We start from the raw sequence: 18,135 nt of genomic DNA on the forward strand, positions 1-18,135 counted from the left end.
CTGATATTCCGAAGTTGAGGGAGATCCACCCGGGAATGATGGACTTTGCAACCTGGTTGAAGAAGGAGAGTGGATTCAAGAAATAGCCGGATCTGGAAGGCACATGTGATGTACAGTATCGATAGTGTATAATAATCTACCCAACAATATTAACCAAATAAAGGCAATTGTGAAATAGCAGCTATCAGAAATGTCTTCGTTTACCTTAGTGTAATGATCAGAAAAGAGATGATTAGTACAGATCGATTTCGGGAATGGTATCTATGACGCATATCGTACATCTATCGTCTCACCGACCGGCTTAGCTCTTGGTATGGACTTTCCCCTGTCAAAGCTCATCATGTCTAGTCTTTGCACTCTCGCGCATCGACAGCAGATTCTCCCTCCGCGTCCACGCCAATCTCGCCGCACCCTCCGCCACCATAGTGATATCCTTCAACGACCCAACAATAGGGACGTCATTCCCGATAGCCTCCTGCACAGCACGGTGCACAAGCTCTCCATCGAAGTAATCGGTCAAGATGATTGCGTAGTCCACTCTCTCTTGTTTCGTTGCTTTTCCCGTTTTGTGTGGCTCTGTAGAAAGTCAGTCTTGATACTGAAACAGGGTTATGTGGTCCATGAGACATACCTGCCATAGCTTGCAAATAAACTTGAATATTATTTGCCAATGTTTCCATGTAGTTATTCTCGACTGCCGTGATCTGGCTACGCGTGAGAACCAAGTCGGGGATGTTCCCATGCGTCCACCAGGAATCTAGATTTAGCGGAAGTTCGTTGAGCTTCTCCCCGTCTTCATGATCTCTGTTACCACCGAGCTGATCCTCCAGCAATGGCTCGAGTCCCAGCAACAGCTCCACTGCCGGATCATATCCCTTTAACGTCAACCTTGTCCTCAGCACCGCCTGTATCAAGAATCCGTTATCACGACCCTGAACAACCAGAGTTTTCAACTGAGCATCACCGTCAACAAGTTCCTTCACAAGGCGGTACTGAATCCTATCCCCACTCCACGGATCTAAAGGAAGATACGGATACACTGACTGGCCCTTGCGGCGGCGCTGTGGCGACCCGTCGTACAACTGAACACCACAATGGGTTTCTCCCTGGTGAACAACCAAGACACGATCATACTGGTCAATCGCCGGACTGAGGTAGTGCGTGCAAAAGGAGCGCGGGGGAACGGCACCCTCGAGGATGGTGATGCCTGCCTGCTGCCCGGCTCGAATCACTGTTTCTCTCAGCGTGTCGTTGAAGAAGTCGGGCACGCCGACCACGGCCCAGGTCACGTTGACGCCGTGAGCTGCAAGGGAAGTAGCCTTGAGCTCGGCGAAGACTACTGTGAATGTTTCCGTGACGTCGGATGGAGACAGCTTCTTCTTGATCAGGCCGCGCGAGATGAGGAAGGACTTGACCTTTCGTTGGACAGAGACGGGGATGATCCCGTAGACAGTGTCAGATATCGAGCGGATCGAGTCTTGAGTCCAGACGACGTATGCGTTGCTGCTGATGGAGACTCTAGCATCGATCATTTCGAACAAGCTCCACATGACACTGGTCAGGAGCGCCAGTGGTGTCGACCTAGATCCGCTTCTCGGCTTCCCAAGCCCGGATCGCTGAAAATGGTCCATGGACAGTTCTTCGATCTGCCGCTGGTACTCCTTGTGATTGACTACCCCCAATAGGGTGAAATTGTTTATAGAATTTGCGTAGGAGGCAAAGACAAAACGATGGCCGAGGTCGATGCCAATGGGATCGTTGGGAGGAGCATTGTCGCAGGTCTCTTCTGCCACAGCCGCCGTGGAAACGCACCACCACAACAGGGCCAGAAGGATTTGCGAGAGGTTCATATTACGGATGAGAATTTTTTAGTTTTTTTTTTTTTTTCCCTTCATGTTATTTTGGTCTTTGCGGGTGGCGGGTGGTTAGCCTCATTTATAGGGAACGGTGGCCAGGCAGAATCGGAGCTAAAGATCCTCGTGCCTGAACCAAGTGGATCAATCCCTCAGGGTTTGCACCCAAACAGGGACTAGCCCGTACTAGATGTCAGCAAAATCCATCCTCTACCCAAACAATACTCCTGCACATGCTGAATGTTCTCAAAGAACATCGATTTGGAAGGTCGCAATAAGCTCTGAGTTCTCTTGCTCTTTACGCAAAGTATTTTGACCGAGAATCTGAAAGCTGCCTATCGCAACTAAGATAATGCTGTCCGAAAAGAAATGAACGTGATACTCCCTAGTCACTACGAAAGATAGTAGCCGACCTAATGAAGCCTCAAATGTGCCTCTCATCTAGTGTACATGATTTGGAAATCTCCAAAGCAGGGCCGTGAAGATCTATATCCTGAGTCTTGCTCACATTCGCCTTTTTTTGGTTCGCAGCGGTGTCTTGCATGGAGAAATGAGCCTGTCCGTATTCAGGTTTCAAGAAATACATCCAAGCAGCACCGAGCGATGGGCCAATTGTGTCTGCCCAACATGTTGATCCCTCCCTCGCGCAAGCCGACCAGAGTCCTATGGACAGTGCTCCTCGCAATCGGACTCGCAATCAGTCTCACAATTCACCAGATGCCGGCGGAGACTGAGCACCCCGCGGGCATCCAAGCTGTCCGCCCAGCTCGCATACCAGTCCAGAAACTCGGGGATCGAGTCGAAGCGCGGTTTTCGTCCATAGAGCACATGCGGCTCGAAGACGCGGCACACCTCGGCCTCCATAAAGACGACGCGCCACCCCCACTCCCGGATGTTGGGGGCGTCGGGGATACCTTCATCCCGGAAATCGATTCCTTCCATATCCTCGTCTGGATACTTCCGGCAGTAAAGGTACGCGCTGTACCAGTTCGGGTACTCCCCCCGGTAGCCGGTGCCCATAATCACGCCCGCTCGGACCTCCAGATCCTCATCCGGGTCGGCCAGGAACATGGCCTTGTTGACCAAGTCCGTGTACTTCCCCTCCAATCTCGCCCGCAGCCACGCACATTCCTGGCGTACACATGCATGGTACTGGTCCCGCTCCTCCTGTGTGTCCAGACAGGGAAGGGATCCATACCGGCCGTGCAGCACCAAAAGTCCCGCCTCGAAGGGGGCGACGCCCGAGTGGCGAAAGTCCGGGTCTTCCACCTCATGGGCATACGTTAACAGCCGGCCCAGCTCCTCACAGCGCGGGATCGGCTCCGAGGCTACATCCTCGCCCTCGGCGGCCGCCCACTCGTCCGCCTGCCTTTGGAACACTTCCTGCAGGGTGTCGAGAAAGATGTCGCGGGCTTCCGGCGTGCGGAGCTGCGGCGGGTGGACCCCGTCCATGGCGAACAGAGGGCGTGTGTCCTCCTCCAGCAGCGCGGGAACTGCTGCCAACTCCCGCGTCTGCCGGAACCGGTCGCTTATGTGGCGTGCGTCGGGGTTGCTGTTACTGGCTGGTTCGTCTTGGTCTAAGTCTCCGAAACGGCGCCACCTCTGAAGCATACGAATTCTTTCTTTCTCGGTTGCGAGTCCGCGGGCGTCGATCTCATCGATGCGGTCCTGGACGAATTGTCGGTTGGCTGCTGCCATGCGTGTGCGGAACCGATCAACGGCCTGCCGCATGGTCTCATCCGCGTCGTGGGACGGTGGGTTGGTGCTGGTCGGAGCGTTCGTTGGCATATTGAGTCACAGCAGCTTGTGAAGGAGGTGGGCAGTGATTAGAAAGAGAGAAAGAGCCTCTGGAGTGGGGAGTTCGTATATAAGGCTGGGGTGTATTTAGGCTTCCAGCTGCAGCCTAGACTGGGAAAACTATAGTATCCGCTACCGCCCCACTTTCCACTTGCCCTGAAATTCTATTGAGACATTTGGGTCACCCGCCTGCTCTGTAGCTTGGAATATGTCCGATACATTCGCCATCAGAGTGTCCTCCAAGGTAGACCACCCAGGCTTTCCCATTACCCTCAGTAAATCCTGCGCACGGGCATCCGGCCCGATGTCATAATGAACCATCTTTTTCGCACCTGGCAGTTCGCTTGAAAATACACGATCGGGGAAAGCTTTCTGATATATAGATACGACTTCGTGCCATGTAAAAGCGTTCCCAAAAGCGAATAGGCGCTCATTCGTCACTTCCGGGTGGGTTAGACCCGCCACATGGAGAAGTGCAACATCCTTCACATCAACGCAGTAGGAGCCTGTGAATCTATGTCAGATGTATTACTCAAAACGTTGAGTTTACTGAGTTACCTGTAGGTATGATATGCTGCAGGAACGGCCAGACTTGATCAAACTGGTTACGAAAGATAGCTGCGGGCCACCCAGATGATGAGGCATGGCCCTGAGACTTAGCATCGATGGAGGCCCCGAAGCATACAGAGGGCAGGACTGAATGACAAAAGTCAGCTAATTGTCAAGACCCATACAAATAGTGCGTTTGGCTTACCCGTATTTATAACGAACCCCGGGCGATTCTCTGCTGCCCACTTCCATATCTCCTGCTCACCCAGAGTCTTGCTGGCGGCATAAATGTCGAAGCCTCTCTTCGGACTCACGGTGTTGGTCCGGCTTCTGCGGAGAGCCTCTTCATTCCACGTATCCGCAGATATAGATATGCTTGGCCCTGCTTGGTGCTCCGAGAAGGATGAAAAGGTTGCTGCCTCGGATGAGGAAGTGTATACGAATCGCTTTATTGTGTCTTCTCTGGCTGCGCTGATAAGGAGGCTTCGATTCGTACGGATAACACCTGTGATTAAGTCGAGTGTGTGGCCCAGGATGGTTGCGACGTGGGCCACGCCAGACATCCCTGTCGTTGTCGATTAGTCTTATGGAGCGAAACTGCCGAGCTGTTATGCCCAATTCACAACTGTGGAAAGACTTACCTTTGACCGCTTGGTCGAAGGCACCAGGCGCAGTCATGTCCTCAACCCTGACTAGCTCAAATCGGGGTCGGCACCATATTTCTCATGGAACAAGTGTTCAATCCATCGGCTCTTGGATGGGTCCCGTACAGTTCCACGGACTCTGTAGCCCTGCTGTAGAAGTTGATCGGCCGTGTGAGAGGCCACATAGCCGTTGACACCAGTGACCAGAACCCAAGAGTCTTTCGGGATTCCAGTATTGGTGGAAGCGGGCGCCATGTTCTTTCAGTGGTAACTCATTCAAGGCGGAGGTGGAAGTGAACGCGACCAGCATACCCTTGTTTATATATTGGATCTTTACCTGGAGTATCCAATTAAGTTAGTATATGATGGCATTATTAATATGACATCTATTTCGGCCCGGAGGTTTAGATGATATATGGTTTCATGATTGACTAACGGTGCCACTTTCGGGCTTCATTTCAATGCCGAACGGCAAGGGCATACATGCTTACATAATATCAAGTCTTCGTCTGAGATTAAGTGGGCTTTCTAATTCTATCTTTGACTGGGTCACGCCAATGCTTGTTAGCATACGGACGTGATGAACACGGCCTTCAATACACGCAGCTGCCGGCGTTGCAGCCAGAAGAAGATACGATGTGACAAAGCCCAGCCTTGCGCGAGTTGCATCAAGTCGGCCTCGGAGTGCGTCTTCCCAGGCCCCGATCGAGCCCCACGACGCAAAAAACAGCCACTAAAGGCACAACTGGTTTCGCGCCTGAAGTCCCTGGAGAAGGAGGTGCAGAATCTGACCGAAAAGCTGGAGACTGTGAATCACAACTCAAGGCGTCACCCCCAGCCAGCAGAGAAGAGCAGCGCCGTGAATGGCGAGCGCGGGAAATTGTTTGTGGACAGAGGATCCTCCCAGTATATCAACCACGAGGTGCTTGTTGATTTAGAAACACAGGTTGGTAGGCTCCGCAAATGTGGCACTTGCAATACTGACAGAGGGCCCTTGGCGGGTCGTACCAGGCGATCCAAGACAGTCAGCACTGCAAGCATCGCCTTGAAAAAGCGAAGGATGAGTCTGAAACGCAAGAGGTGCCATCAATTGGCGGGGAGCATAAAATGGTACCCGGCAATGGATTTCTATTCCAGCATTCGTCGATTGCAGTTTTCCTATCCGACTTTTACCCCAACAGCGTCCAGCACTCTATCTTATGGGACTTGTTCGAAGAGAGTATTGCCCCGTTGACCATGATTTTCCATAAGCCATCGCTTGCTAAGACCTTGAACGGTGCAGCTGCAACGACTAGTCCCGACGACAGGGCCTCCGAGGCCGTGAGGTTTGCCGTGTACTTTGCTGCTATCACCAGCATGGACCCAGAGCGATGCAAACATGTATTTGACCGGGAACGTGGTAGTCTGCAACAACACTATCGATTCGCTACGGAACAAGCATTAGCGCGTGCCAACTTTCTTCAATCGCACAACCTGACCGTGCTTCAAGCCACAATCCTCTACTTAACTTGTCTACGTGGGGAAGACGATGCCGCCTTCGTCTGGGCTATGACAGCGGCTGTACATCGCATAGCACAGGGGCTAGGGTTACATCGCGACGGTACATACCTTGGACTAAACCCGTTTGAAACAGAAGTACGACGCCGGCTATGGTGGGAATTATACTTATTAGACTGCCAGTCTTCCGAGTTTCGTGCCATTGGTACGCAAGTCAAAGTGGGAACATACGACACCGAATTACCCCTGAATATTCATGACTCGGATATATCGCTAGAGTCAAAATCGTTCCCCAACGAACGATACAGCTTCACTGATGTGACATTCTGTTTGATACGGTGTGAAATGACGGTGCTCATTCGGCAGCTTCGCCCAGATCTGCATAGTAGCACCGGCGGTCGCGGCGAAGACAGTTCACTGGACAGGGTAACGAGGCTTCATGGACTGAAGCAGATTCATAGTTAATTGCGCAGACGATACCTGGACTTCTGTGACGTCTCAATTCCGTTACAGTGGGTAACAGCCACAGTCATCCGCCTGGCTCTTGCCCGATCATGGTTGATTGCCCATCTCCCCGACGGTATGTCCGCGGCAGAGCAGATATCGTCGACCGCACTCTCGCATGTGAGATCCCTTAGACAGGAACGACTCTTTGTGACGGCAATTGAAGTACTAGAGTTTGCGTATTTGCTCGAGACCGACCCTCGCACCAAGCAGTGGTCATGGGTCTTCGAGGGATACCCGCAATGGCATGCAGCCATTTTTGTCCTGAGGCAGATTGGCGTTGGACCACAAACAATGCTGACTGACCGAGCCTGGGCTGTAGCATTTAAAGTCGTTACACGCTGGAGAAACAATGACTTCCAAAAGGATGGGGTGACCTCAGAATTGGTGTCTCATCTTATGGAGCAAGCTGCAGTCGCACAGGGGTGCACCTGGGACGGAGGAGAGATCAAAGACGAGCCACAATCACCTCCTGATATTGTATCATAAGAAGAATTAGCTAGTGTATCGAGTGCTCAGCTGATAATAAAGTGATATCAAGGTGATATGAGGTTTCATTGTCTGGCTTTGTGTCCCGGAACAGACCAAGGCTGAGTGCACCTGTACCGCAATGAATCTTATCAAGGTATATTCTACGCGAATCAAAGATATATGATGAAGCAATGGGCATCAGCCGTTGCCCATATGCGATCGACAATTTTCCCACATCCTGGCGAGTTTGAGTGAGGAGAATGGTTGGCTTCCTGTAGATGTCTTGGAAAAAACACAGTTCTGGCGATATGTGACTCACTATGAATACCAACCAATTCAAACCACTAATGAAGCCATGTGAAGGGGGCCGAGAGAGTACTACTATTACCTCGAGACTATGGACCCAGCCCCCGGTGACAATGTCAGATATATTTATTATGAACACGGTAAACTTCCCAGGATCAGGCATCCTGTCATTCTTGATAACATGTACACATATTTACAAATTTATCCTTGCTGTCTTGATCGTTCCATCATTCCATCCCGGCAACCCGTCTACTGTACCACAAACTGGGTGGAGTGATCTTTGTACAGCACACTGGAGTCCAGAGTCTCTCCCGTAGTGGAGCGGATAAAGTCAACCTGCAAAGCCGTTGAGTTCAGAAAGCGCAAGGTGCTGTAGCTGTAGTCATCGGCGTAGGCAAAAGCCGTGTACGAAGGCTCCGTACCCACAGAACTCAGGCCCTCAATGTTGCCGGCACCACCCGCGACAATGTACATGGGCGCCTTAGGGTTGTTCAGGCCATTTGGATCGGCAGTGTCATTGACTACGGGCTGGAAGCGCTGGGAGTTGTGGACGTGGCCGAACACTCCCAAGTCGACGCCATACTTGTAGAAGATGTTCTCAAACGCCTCCTGGCAGACATCGCAGGCGTTCCCGTCACCCGTAGTGTACCAGGGGCGATGACCGGCCACCACTACCCAGGGGGTGACCGTGCGGTCGACGCTGGCCAGGTCGGCTTCGAGAAACTCAAGCTGCTCGTTCTTGAAGCCGAACGGGCCTGTGTCGAGGTCTGCCGAGCCGTCAGTACCGTCGGGTGCATCCTTGAAGTCTGTCTCAGTATCGATCATGGTGACGTGGACCATGCCGTACTCGAAGGAGTACCAGAAGGGCGGCACGGCCAGACTGCGGGCCTTCTCGGCGAGGGCCTGCGCGGTGGTGTTGGTGGATTGGGAAGCGAACGCGCTCGGAACGGTGGCATCGAAGCGGTGCAGGAAGTCGGTGAAGTTCTTCTGACCCTCAGGGCAGAGTTTGTTCAGGTAGGGAATCTCGCTACAGTCGGCCTCGTGGTTGCCGGGACCTGGCATGTACAGACGGTTACCGGAGATGGGTGCCAGCTGGTCGTAGAAGCGCTCCAGGATTGACTGGTAGGCATCCGAGCCGTCCAGCAAGTTCCCCAGGTCCTCGTACCAGTCGTCGGCGTAGGCAAAGTCCCCCGGGTGAATGACTAGCTCATAGTCGTCGATGGTATCGGCCAGACGACCGATAGTGGTGTGGTTCAGATCGGGCTCGATAGTGGGGATGTCGGACTTCTTTGCCTTCCGCGAGGAGAGCGTGTAGCCATCGGTGCCGTAGACACCCAGGTCAATGATCACGTCCATGTTGAAGGGGGTGGTGTCTCCGGGGGTGCGCGGGCTGAGGAACTGTCCCACGGTCGAGTTGCCGGACACGATCTTGTAGTAGTAGGTGGTGGCTGGGGTGAGGTCGGTCAGGTAAGCGACATTGGACCAAGTCCGCGACGTCGAGTAGGTGGTCGACTTGGTCGTGCAGGCCTTGGAGTCCAAGTTACTGCTTGAGGTGCCATACTCGACGCAGCTCTGGTTCAGCTGCTCATACGTGTTCCATGCGACGGAGACAGCTGAAGCAGTTGGTCGTGAAGGTCAGCGTGGGCACTCTGGTGCGATAACAATGGAGAGGGGTTTGACTAACAGTTGGATCCATAGATTGCCAATCTCTGTTGGTAAGGGGTGGTTTTGTCCTCGGGGATGGTGGGATAGTCGACGGCTAGGGTACCCACCGCGAGGACGGGCAGAACCTTGGTCAAGGCAAGAATCTTGGACATGTTGGCGCTTATTCAGAGCAGACACCAAATTCTTTGACACCCGTAGAAGACATTCCTGAAGAAACAGCGAGGGTAATGGCCGCTGAGGGACTTATATATGCAGTTCCAGTGGGCAGACGCATGACCAAAAATGCGCCCTAGGAGTAACACGTGGGCGGGGACAGGACTGATGCGGAGCAGTGAATGAAGGCTTGCATCTCATCCAGGAGAGCCTTTCGGACGACGCTGCAGTATAGGGTTATTGTGGCAGGCAACGTGCGCCGGTTCGCGCCTCTGCTTGGAATTGGACGAAGGCAAGAGGGGCCCCGCACAGTTCCGCATCAATTAATTTCATTTCTGCAAACTTGACAGATGACGAAGAGGCAGAGCGAGTGAGAAGCGTGGATGAAGGCATTAGTGCTGCACGTGGGATCGGCGACGGCTGTCACTGCTTCGGAAGGACCGGCCATTAGGGGAGAGATGAACCGAGGCTATTCCCGTCTGTCGATCACTCCGGTCGGGGATCCGTCGGCGATGGATGGACTGACCCTACTCTTTAGGACTGGTTCACTTCGGTTACAGATGGAAGTTATGCAATATACTGTTAATGGTGGGTGACATTATGTTGCTACTAGTTAACCACGACTGACATGCTGCATGCGAGGTAGTATTAATCCTCACCCTCGCTAAGCTCTTCCTACAGCAAAAGGCATCCTTGACCATCCACCCCCGTCAATTACGGTTTGTCATATAATTATATCCTCGGTCAAACATGAGCTTGGCCTCGCGCGTGTGCTCGTCCAAATCTTCCGTGGGAAGTTGCAGCAGGTCGTTGTCTAGCCCCTGACGCTGCTCGTAATTGCCGTCGCCGTTAGGGAAGAAGACCCGCGAGTACATGGCCAGCACTAATCCCGCATGGTCGCCCTGCTTCACCGACTCCAATCCGCGCTCATATCGACTTTGGGAGGGTTCCTGTTCGATCGTCCACCTGTCTGCCGTATCGCCTGTTACTCGCAGCCAACTTGCCAGCATGTCTCGCTGGGTGAGCAGGAAATCGGAGATGTACATCGGCTTGTTCCGCCACCGATTCATTGTCAGCTGGTCATCTTGTTCGTCTTCTGGGAGCACAGGAAGACTCAGAAGGGTAGCCACGGCCCGGCCACACTGGGCCAGGGTGCTGACATTGACCTTGGTGTTGCCGTCGTCGTTCAGGATGAGCTTCTTAGCGGAAAGATCGAAGCCAAATGCACTCGGCCCCAGTACCAGGCTGTGCTCATACCAGAAACCACAGATCAGTGCGGTCCACGCCATGCCCTTGGCCTCGATGCCGGCCACGAGGTCGCGAAACCCTCCCCAGTTGAGACCGCTGTCGGCTAACGGCGGGTGCGTGACATCACAACCCCAGACATTAGGCATCACATGCCGGATCCCAGCTTGAGAGGCTGCTTGCAGCAGCTTTGACTGGGTATCGCGAGGGGTCCCCACCGAGAGACTGATGACCAAGCAGTCCTGGCCCTGAAGAGCGCGCACCAGGCTGGCCTCATCGTCGTAGTCCACAGCAATGGACTGGACGCCGGCGGGCACCTGGCTCGTACTACCGATGCGGGTCAAAGCTGTCACGCTATGCTGTCCAGTCCGAAGCAGTTCCTCGGTGATGGGCTTTCCGACGGTTCCCCCGGCCTGGCAATTGGACCTACGGTTAACGATGTGGATGGTACAGTTTGGCATAATGCACTTACTCCGACGATAGCAATGCGTTGAATGCGGTTGCTGAACCCAGCGGGTTGGTCCTTGGCGTATTGGTTGGTCATGATGAGGAATACAGATGAATTTCGGTTCACAAAGAGGCTGTTGAGTTGAATCTGCTTCTGCTGCTAGTGTGGCAGCAAATGGGCGATTATATATTGTCGCAGGATTCCCCGTCATACTAGTGACCGGGGATTAGAAGCATTATCTCCGCCATGGCCTCGGCGTCAATAGTATGGTCGTCCGGAGTTAGATGAATCAGCAACCTTCTCTTCCATGCAGTGCTTAACAAGCAAAACAGCAGCTCAGGGATAAGTGGGCAGCCCTGGGGGGCGGGAAGAAGGAGATACGGGGTCCGATACCCCGATCTGCCCGACATGGAGCGAATCTCACCTCATCGATAGGCTTGCTTACTTGACGAGGGAGCGAAGGAGTGAAATCCTTCCGATTGGCGATGACTATTTGACAGCATAATTAGTGATCCCTGATGATGTTTGATAAGCATATTACTATTATCAAGTTGAGTATGCCACTACACAACGCTCCTTCTGTCCCTGTTCATGTCCCAGCCCTGTTACCATGAGTTATCTCGTGGAGGTCTCCACCCAAACTTTGAAATCCCGATTGAATGATTCAAACCCTTGGCGGGTATTATCTCTCCACCCCGCAGCGTTGGCCAGCATGCCCTGACCCATGAGAAAGCTGAGCAGTCCGGTGAATCGCTCTTCGTGAACGAGACGTGTTCGGCTCGCTTTGCCAGGCTGGTCTGTCGGAGCGCATTCAAAGCTGAAGCGATGCTCGCCTGTAAAAATTCCGGGGATCGAGCCCACCCAGCTGAAGAGGTCTGGGCTATTGGCTCGAACGGTGGGGGTGAATTGCGACTTGCCGTAGTTGACAGTACATTTCAATTGGTCCCCAGCTTGAAGGTGCCCGGGAAGCTTGTCATTGACCGGGATGATGTGCTGTATAAAGCCGGACGGAGAATAGGTGGGCAAAGCTGCGAAATCCAGGAACTGTTGCGCGGATGTGGTCAGTTTGCTGGGTACACTTTGGGATTGCAGCAATGGGACGCACCTTATCCCGCACTACCTCGGGAGCGGCTGCAATCTCCACGCTGGTCGTGATGGTATGCATTGGCTATATAGCTTTTTCTTTCCGAAGATAGCTCGCTATTTTCTGGCAATGATGAGCAGAGCTTCAGGTATCGGCCAGGCCTTTATAGGACGACTCGAGCGGGCGCACGGGATGCCGTGTCCGAAACCCTCATCGTTGCAGACCCATTGCGGCTTGGATGTTATAGCTAGTCTGGCTCAAAACCAACAATAAGATAGAAAGAAAGTGGAAGAACGGAAGCGGAGGTTTGAAATATATTTAGTCCGTTCTAGCTGTTAAGAAGACAACGCTGAATGCTCTATCTTGACATGGCGTGGCTAAGAAAAAGATGATCGAATCTCCGGGATTGTTTGGCCATCCATGTCAATAGGCTTTCTGCCTTGGATACTTGTTCACCAAACGACTCCCCAGTCTCTAGGAAGACATGAAGAAAGGATCACCGTATTTGGCAGCACATTCCGAGCATCCTTAGACATATGATTTCATGGATAGGGGCACAGGGTGGATTTCCGACCGTCGGCCGTTCTCTCTCTCCTCTCCGCTCGGGATATGATTTCCGGGAGGAAGGGTTTTCGTGTTTTCCCATCCCTTCATTAGAGTCATTCTCGCTTTAACCGTGAATTGCCATTGTGAGTATTCTCGACTATGTTCCGACTATGCCTGCCACATCCAGAAGTCAACGGTCCCTTCGAAAGCATGTTACCACAGCCTGCATCCCCTGTCGGGAAGGGAAAGTCAAGGTAATCAACTCCATCCCCGTCGCCCAACCACCATCATCATCGATTCTCATTTGCGATAGTGTGGAGGAGGTACTCCAACTTGTAGAAACTGCGCTATTCGAGGCAAAACCTGTCGCTACCGACAAAGCGATGACAAACGAAAAGTCCCCGTGCGACCGGCCGTGGCCGTGCTGGCACGCCGGGTGGACAGCCTCGTCCACTATATCAAAGACCGTGGCCTACCAGTTCCGCCCATCGACGAGGAGGACCATCGGATTTTGAAAAATGTTCTGGATGCTTTGGAGCTGGGATGCGAAGACCTTCCCGCAATCCCAAACCACACCAGCCCCGGGAGAGGGCAGAATAATAGTGTCAATGTTAACATCGGGCCCACTACGCCCGCGTCCATCAACAGCGGCGGTCCTCCCACTCAGATGGACGAGACTCATAGCGTAGGGCCATCCCACCAACTGACTGTTCCTCTGGATGCTCCTGATCCCTTGTGCGACACTAAACGGACGATGTGGAAGGGCTCCACTATGCAGGGAGGACCGAAGGAGGACGAAGTGGAAGAAGATGGGGACAGTGACGACGAAGTCACTGACCAGCTCTCCTGTCGACTAGGGAGATTGCAAGTGACCCACGATGGTCAACTTCGATACTTTGGTTCCACATCCAACTTAACGCTCCTGGATGCACTCGTTGATGTCACTCCGCCTATCGCCATTCCTCGGGATGCGCCCGAGTTGCTAGAGAATGCCAAGCTTAATCAAAACGTCGACGAAGCATTCGAAAAGCACCTCATCGAGCTCTTCTTTGCTTGGCAGGATCCCAGCCTGCATGTAATTGATGCTGAGAGCTTCTGGCGGTCTCGAACACAAAGCTGTGAGGAGGGGCTTGTCACGCCATATTATTCCCGAGCCCTGTCAGACGCCATGTGTGCCCTGGGAGCCGCCTATGAGCCCAAATATCATCCCGACTTTGTCACCTTTCCCCGTTCACTGGCGGAATACTTTGGCGACCGGGCCAAGCTGCTAGTTGAACTTGAACTGGATAACCCGTCAATTGCAACCATACAGGCCCTGGTTATCCTCAGTAATCATGAGGCATCCTGTACCCGGGATACTCGAGGATGGCTATACAGTGGTAAGTCTTCCCCTTTGCCGGTAAATGGCATGCGCTGGGGCTGACGAAGAAGGGATGGCCATGCGTCTCACACTGGATTTGGGGCTTCATCTGGAGATGGGCCCGTATGTAGAAAAGGGAATCATTCCCCATCAAGACGCCGAGGTGCGCCGCATGGTATTCTGGGGGGTGTATTTGAATGAGCAGTAAGTGCCCCCGCCCTCTTCTCCTGGGATAACCTGCTTACTATCCAGGTTCTGGGGATTTTATCTGGGCCGCTCCGCCCAATGCCGGATGGACGCCGTCACGGTGCGGGAGCCCATGTCTCCGAGCCCGTTTCCTACCTCGACCTGGAAGCCATATCCCGATCAAGTCGGGAGTAATTTTCCTCCAATTCCCTTTAACCCACTGTGCCAGGAATGGGTCTCACTCTATGAAATCATGCTCCCGCTCACCGACGTCTTGTAAGACACCGCCTCCAGTGAAGAAATATTCTTGGCGCTAACGGTTACTTCCAAAGATACGGCTGTTCAGAGATCTCTACTCACGCCCTGCAGGAGCTGGCTTCGACAACCGTTGAGAAGTTGCGAATGTGGCAGGTTAACCTCCCGAAAGAGCTTACGGTCGATGAAGGGACTCATACTGGTTTCCGATCGCCATTGCCCCATGTTCTCACCCTCCAGTAAGTCCTGCCAGGATCTCTTCTTCCGTTTCGGTCTCAAATCTGACAGCAATTCAGTATGCAGTACTACCAGTTCATGATCCATTGCCACAAGCCCTACATCTCGCGACGCCATATACAGCCCCAGCCTCCTCAAGGTCCAGGCTCAGGCCATGCTCGAAAAATGTGCATCGAATCTGCAGTGGCCATCGTTCAACTGCTCGGCCTCTATGAGCAGGCCTACGGCTTTGACAAGACCAGTATCCAGATGGTTTCATTTGTATTTTCAGCTGCACTAATATTGATCTTCAACACTGTTCCCGCTAGAACCACGTCTCGAGATCAACTCCTGGTGAACCATCTCAATACTTGCTTTCGGGCCCTTGACCGCATGGCTAGCTGCTTCGAGAATGCCCGACGCACCAGCGTTTTCCTGGGCACTTTGCGCCAACAATGGCAGATACGCCGGCAGAAACGCCGAGCTCTCGGGGGCAAGTTGAACCTTACGTATGGCCGTGCGCAGGGCCTTTCGGAATCGTCGGGGTGGAACCGGGAAGATACTGAAGGGCCCCCAAACATGCCGTGTAAGCCTGTGCTCACAGAGGGTTCTTCTACGGGACTAGATACTGAACTTAGTGATCTCGTGCCATACTACTCTGTGATTACTGATGCATCCACATCCACAGTCGATTTCATGGCACCCAATCTTTGTAACATCCTGCTCAGTGAAGGGATCCCTCGCGCATTCGTTTGAGTTGCGGAATATGGCATGGCATCTGACCTGTTTGGTATATGCTCCTCAGTTTCTACGAAAGCCTCACCATCTTGCAGAGGATGCACTATGGAAAGCATCTCCTGGCATCATGCTTCCAATCTCATGTTATTGAGCTAGGGAAACTTGATTGCGACTGTAGCCGCTCGAACAACACAGCTAGAAGAAACGATGCTATGCGAAGGCCACCTTATCTTCTAAGTTGTAATCGTCTTGAGAATGATTTGCAATGGTTGTACATAATAGGGGACAGAAGTATCCGTCATGAATGCGTCAACCTGATGTTAGGGGTACCCGTTCTACTATACCAAAGGCAAGGACTACTTGAAACGTATCTTTCCTGCTCCCTGTTTGGGTGGCCCCAAAAGAAGTAATGCCCTACGGGATAGGATATTAATGCCTTTTCCACATGGTAACTGGTCCCGATTATAGAGCCGGCTGTCCACAAGATAGTAGGACGGATTTGTGCTCAGGCTGGAACAATAGAAAAGAATGCCTACAGCTTTTTTTACAGCTAGGCGTTGCTGCAATACTTCGTGATGGAATGGGCATAACGTCAGTCACACAATTCAGCTTCAAGAGGCAGTGGTCGAGCACCTTTGTAGTGAAATGCATTTGATGGTGAACTCTCTGACACCGTCACCATGATCCCATTACGATGCCCCGAAAACGAGCCGAAACTTGTACCTGTGAGATCATTCAATCCTCAGATTTACTGCCACACACGTCTGACTACTAAACTGCATCTGGTGCATGCGCTCGGAACTACTATATCAAGCTACATGCATATCAAAGCATGCAGGTAGCGAAACGTCCAGAATGCGGCTTCCTGCAAAACACCGGATTTGAACAGAGAATGTCAGAACGTGTATCCTGCCCAAATCCAGCTCACAAGATGCCAGTCAACGATCAACACGCATACTCCTTGAGTTCCTGAAGTGTCATCCAACGTTGCAGTCGATTCCACGGTTTTAAGGTTTGGCTAGTAATGAAAGGTCACAAGGATGTCATAATAATCGACATCCGTTTGTGACTTTCTTTTGCAGAGTTGGGATTTCATATAAATATTTATAAGTAAATAATTTGTAACTATCCAACATTTGAAGTGGAAATCCATGATTGATTCAACTGTTGCGCGCAAGACAACCCAGATCTCTGAACTACATTTTGATCAACGACCGCTTGCATCTTACCATCCGCTGAAATGAAGAAGAACCCTCCAACACAGGACGTTATTCTTCAACGGTTACATGGCCATACGTGCTTCATACCGGATCTTCGGTCTTTGATAAGGAATGAACCCGGGGTCAAAAACAGCAACCATACTTTATTAGCACTATGTGTTAATGACTATATAGATAGGTATGTATCTCACATCACAATGGGGACCTTTACCAGAAGATTACGCTGATGCCGGTGACTTTCTCAGTCTCTTGCCCGGAGATCCAGCCAAGGCACGCAAAGTAAAAGCTTCTGATTTCCCACTATTAGCCTGTCTTTGGTGGCCACATACATCATTCAGAAAGCTGCGTGTCTTGGCATTTCTAGTTGTATGGCTAATTGTCTGGGACGACGAACTGGACGGGGCATCCCAGTTGACGGCGTACAACCTGAATATGGGTCAGCAGTTTCGGGACGAGACGCGTCAGTATATCGGTAGCAGTTTGGAATTGAATTCGGAACAATCTGATCATATTACCGACAATATCATTATTTGCGGGTTTAGTCCAATAGCAGATTTCATCCGAGAAGAGTATGACGAAGGTATGTCAGTTAGGCAGAGCGGATTCCTACCACGTATGACGAGACTGACGCTATATAGAACATAGGCTCACATTGGCAGAAGAGATCATGTTTGTCATCGACATGTCCAAGGTTGAACAAGAAAATCGTCTTGGAACCGATATACCGTCAACCGACCAATACCTGGCGTATCGGCTCGGAACAAACTTGATGGGGGTGATATGCGCTGCAACAGAGTATGTCAGCACCACCGACCGTGCCATATGTATAATATTAATATATGATATTTGACAGGCTCTCCACGCACCTGCGAATCCCTCGATCAATGACACGTAGTCCGTTGGTGAAGGACATCTGGCACGAGACGAACCTTATTATCGCTGTGTGAGTACATGTCAAATGGAGTTCACAATTTCCTGCTAATCTATGCTTAGCACCAATGATATCCTGTCCCTCAAGAAGGAGATTGTCAGTCATGGAACTTCTTCACTCAGAAAGATGTATACTGACGCCAAACCTGTTTAGCATAAAGGAGAAGTATACAGCCTGATACCTATTCTCCTCAACCAGGCGAAATCACCGCAAACCGCCATCGACATCTCAATCCAGATTCTCAAGGATTCATTTGCGGACTTGGACCGCATTGAAGCTGATATTGTGGCAAGGTCTGATCAAATGCCTTTGAAATTCTTGATCGAATCATGCCGCCACTACTGCACGGGCTTCATTGAGTGGAGGTTCGTGAGGCCTTTCCCAGGATATTGGACTGCCTTTAACGCTAGGATATAGTCTTGTTACTCCACGATATATGCTCTCCTCGCTCCCCATAGATCAGACAG

The 18,135-nt window shown here is 51.9% G+C and overlaps 10 protein-coding genes across 10 annotated transcripts; 3 read left to right on the forward strand and 7 right to left on the reverse strand.

The window, feature by feature from the left end:
- Nucleotides 1–328: 328 nt before the first annotated feature.
- On the reverse strand, nucleotides 329–1,850 carry AKAW2_61368A (uncharacterized protein; the record flags this gene model as incomplete). Its single annotated transcript, XM_041680952.1, has 2 exons — nucleotides 329–576; nucleotides 632–1,850. 2 exons carry the CDS (start codon nucleotides 1,848–1,850, stop codon nucleotides 329–331), a joined length of 1,467 nt encoding a protein of 488 aa, XP_041546866.1.
- Nucleotides 1,851–2,516: 666 nt separating this feature from the next.
- On the reverse strand, nucleotides 2,517–3,641 carry AKAW2_61369A (uncharacterized protein; the record flags this gene model as incomplete). The annotated part of the gene is made up of 1 exon (XM_041680953.1): nucleotides 2,517–3,641. The coding sequence occupies one exon, from the start codon at nucleotides 3,639–3,641 to the stop codon at nucleotides 2,517–2,519; it is 1,125 nt and encodes a 374-aa protein (XP_041546867.1).
- Nucleotides 3,642–3,782: 141 nt separating this feature from the next.
- AKAW2_61370A (uncharacterized protein) lies at nucleotides 3,783–4,877 on the reverse strand (the record flags this gene model as incomplete). Its single annotated transcript, XM_041680954.1, has 4 exons — nucleotides 3,783–4,156; nucleotides 4,209–4,346; nucleotides 4,405–4,764; nucleotides 4,841–4,877. The coding sequence occupies 4 exons, from the start codon at nucleotides 4,875–4,877 to the stop codon at nucleotides 3,783–3,785; spliced, it is 909 nt and encodes a 302-aa protein (XP_041546868.1).
- Nucleotides 4,878–4,891: 14 nt separating this feature from the next.
- AKAW2_61371A (uncharacterized protein) lies at nucleotides 4,892–5,098 on the reverse strand (the record flags this gene model as incomplete). Its single annotated transcript, XM_041680955.1, has 1 exon — nucleotides 4,892–5,098. The coding sequence occupies one exon, from the start codon at nucleotides 5,096–5,098 to the stop codon at nucleotides 4,892–4,894; it is 207 nt and encodes a 68-aa protein (XP_041546869.1).
- A 325-nt stretch (nucleotides 5,099–5,423) lies between these two features.
- Nucleotides 5,424–7,333, forward strand: AKAW2_61372S (Zn(II)2Cys6 transcription factor; the record flags this gene model as incomplete). Its single annotated transcript, XM_041680957.1, has 3 exons — nucleotides 5,424–5,789; nucleotides 5,855–6,766; nucleotides 6,854–7,333. 3 exons carry the CDS (start codon nucleotides 5,424–5,426, stop codon nucleotides 7,331–7,333), a joined length of 1,758 nt encoding a protein of 585 aa, XP_041546870.1.
- A 537-nt stretch (nucleotides 7,334–7,870) lies between these two features.
- AKAW2_61373A (purple acid phosphatase family protein) lies at nucleotides 7,871–9,438 on the reverse strand (the record flags this gene model as incomplete). The annotated part of the gene is made up of 2 exons (XM_041680958.1): nucleotides 7,871–9,234; nucleotides 9,306–9,438. 2 exons carry the CDS (start codon nucleotides 9,436–9,438, stop codon nucleotides 7,871–7,873), a joined length of 1,497 nt encoding a protein of 498 aa, XP_041546871.1.
- A 711-nt stretch (nucleotides 9,439–10,149) lies between these two features.
- Nucleotides 10,150–11,228, reverse strand: AKAW2_61374A (aromatic alcohol reductase; the record flags this gene model as incomplete). The annotated part of the gene is made up of 2 exons (XM_041680959.1): nucleotides 10,150–11,097; nucleotides 11,157–11,228. The coding sequence occupies 2 exons, from the start codon at nucleotides 11,226–11,228 to the stop codon at nucleotides 10,150–10,152; spliced, it is 1,020 nt and encodes a 339-aa protein (XP_041546872.1).
- Nucleotides 11,229–11,747: 519 nt separating this feature from the next.
- Nucleotides 11,748–12,297, reverse strand: AKAW2_61375A (SRPBCC domain-containing protein; the record flags this gene model as incomplete). Its single annotated transcript, XM_041680960.1, has 2 exons — nucleotides 11,748–12,176; nucleotides 12,238–12,297. 2 exons carry the CDS (start codon nucleotides 12,295–12,297, stop codon nucleotides 11,748–11,750), a joined length of 489 nt encoding a protein of 162 aa, XP_041546873.1.
- Nucleotides 12,298–12,932: 635 nt separating this feature from the next.
- On the forward strand, nucleotides 12,933–15,535 carry AKAW2_61376S (Zn(II)2Cys6 transcription factor; the record flags this gene model as incomplete). The annotated part of the gene is made up of 6 exons (XM_041680961.1): nucleotides 12,933–13,016; nucleotides 13,076–14,141; nucleotides 14,194–14,326; nucleotides 14,375–14,584; nucleotides 14,641–14,802; nucleotides 14,860–15,535. The coding sequence occupies 6 exons, from the start codon at nucleotides 12,933–12,935 to the stop codon at nucleotides 15,533–15,535; spliced, it is 2,331 nt and encodes a 776-aa protein (XP_041546874.1).
- A 1,634-nt stretch (nucleotides 15,536–17,169) lies between these two features.
- Nucleotides 17,170–18,085, forward strand: AKAW2_61377S (terpene synthase family protein; the record flags this gene model as incomplete). Its single annotated transcript, XM_041680962.1, has 5 exons — nucleotides 17,170–17,317; nucleotides 17,376–17,532; nucleotides 17,591–17,680; nucleotides 17,731–17,764; nucleotides 17,822–18,085. The coding sequence occupies 5 exons, from the start codon at nucleotides 17,170–17,172 to the stop codon at nucleotides 18,083–18,085; spliced, it is 693 nt and encodes a 230-aa protein (XP_041546875.1).
- Nucleotides 18,086–18,135: the final 50 nt, after the last annotated feature.

The sequence above is a fragment of the Aspergillus luchuensis genome, chromosome 6, assembly GCF_016861625.1.
Source record: "Aspergillus luchuensis IFO 4308 DNA, chromosome 6, nearly complete sequence".
NCBI lineage: Eukaryota > Fungi > Ascomycota > Eurotiomycetes > Eurotiales > Aspergillaceae > Aspergillus > Aspergillus luchuensis.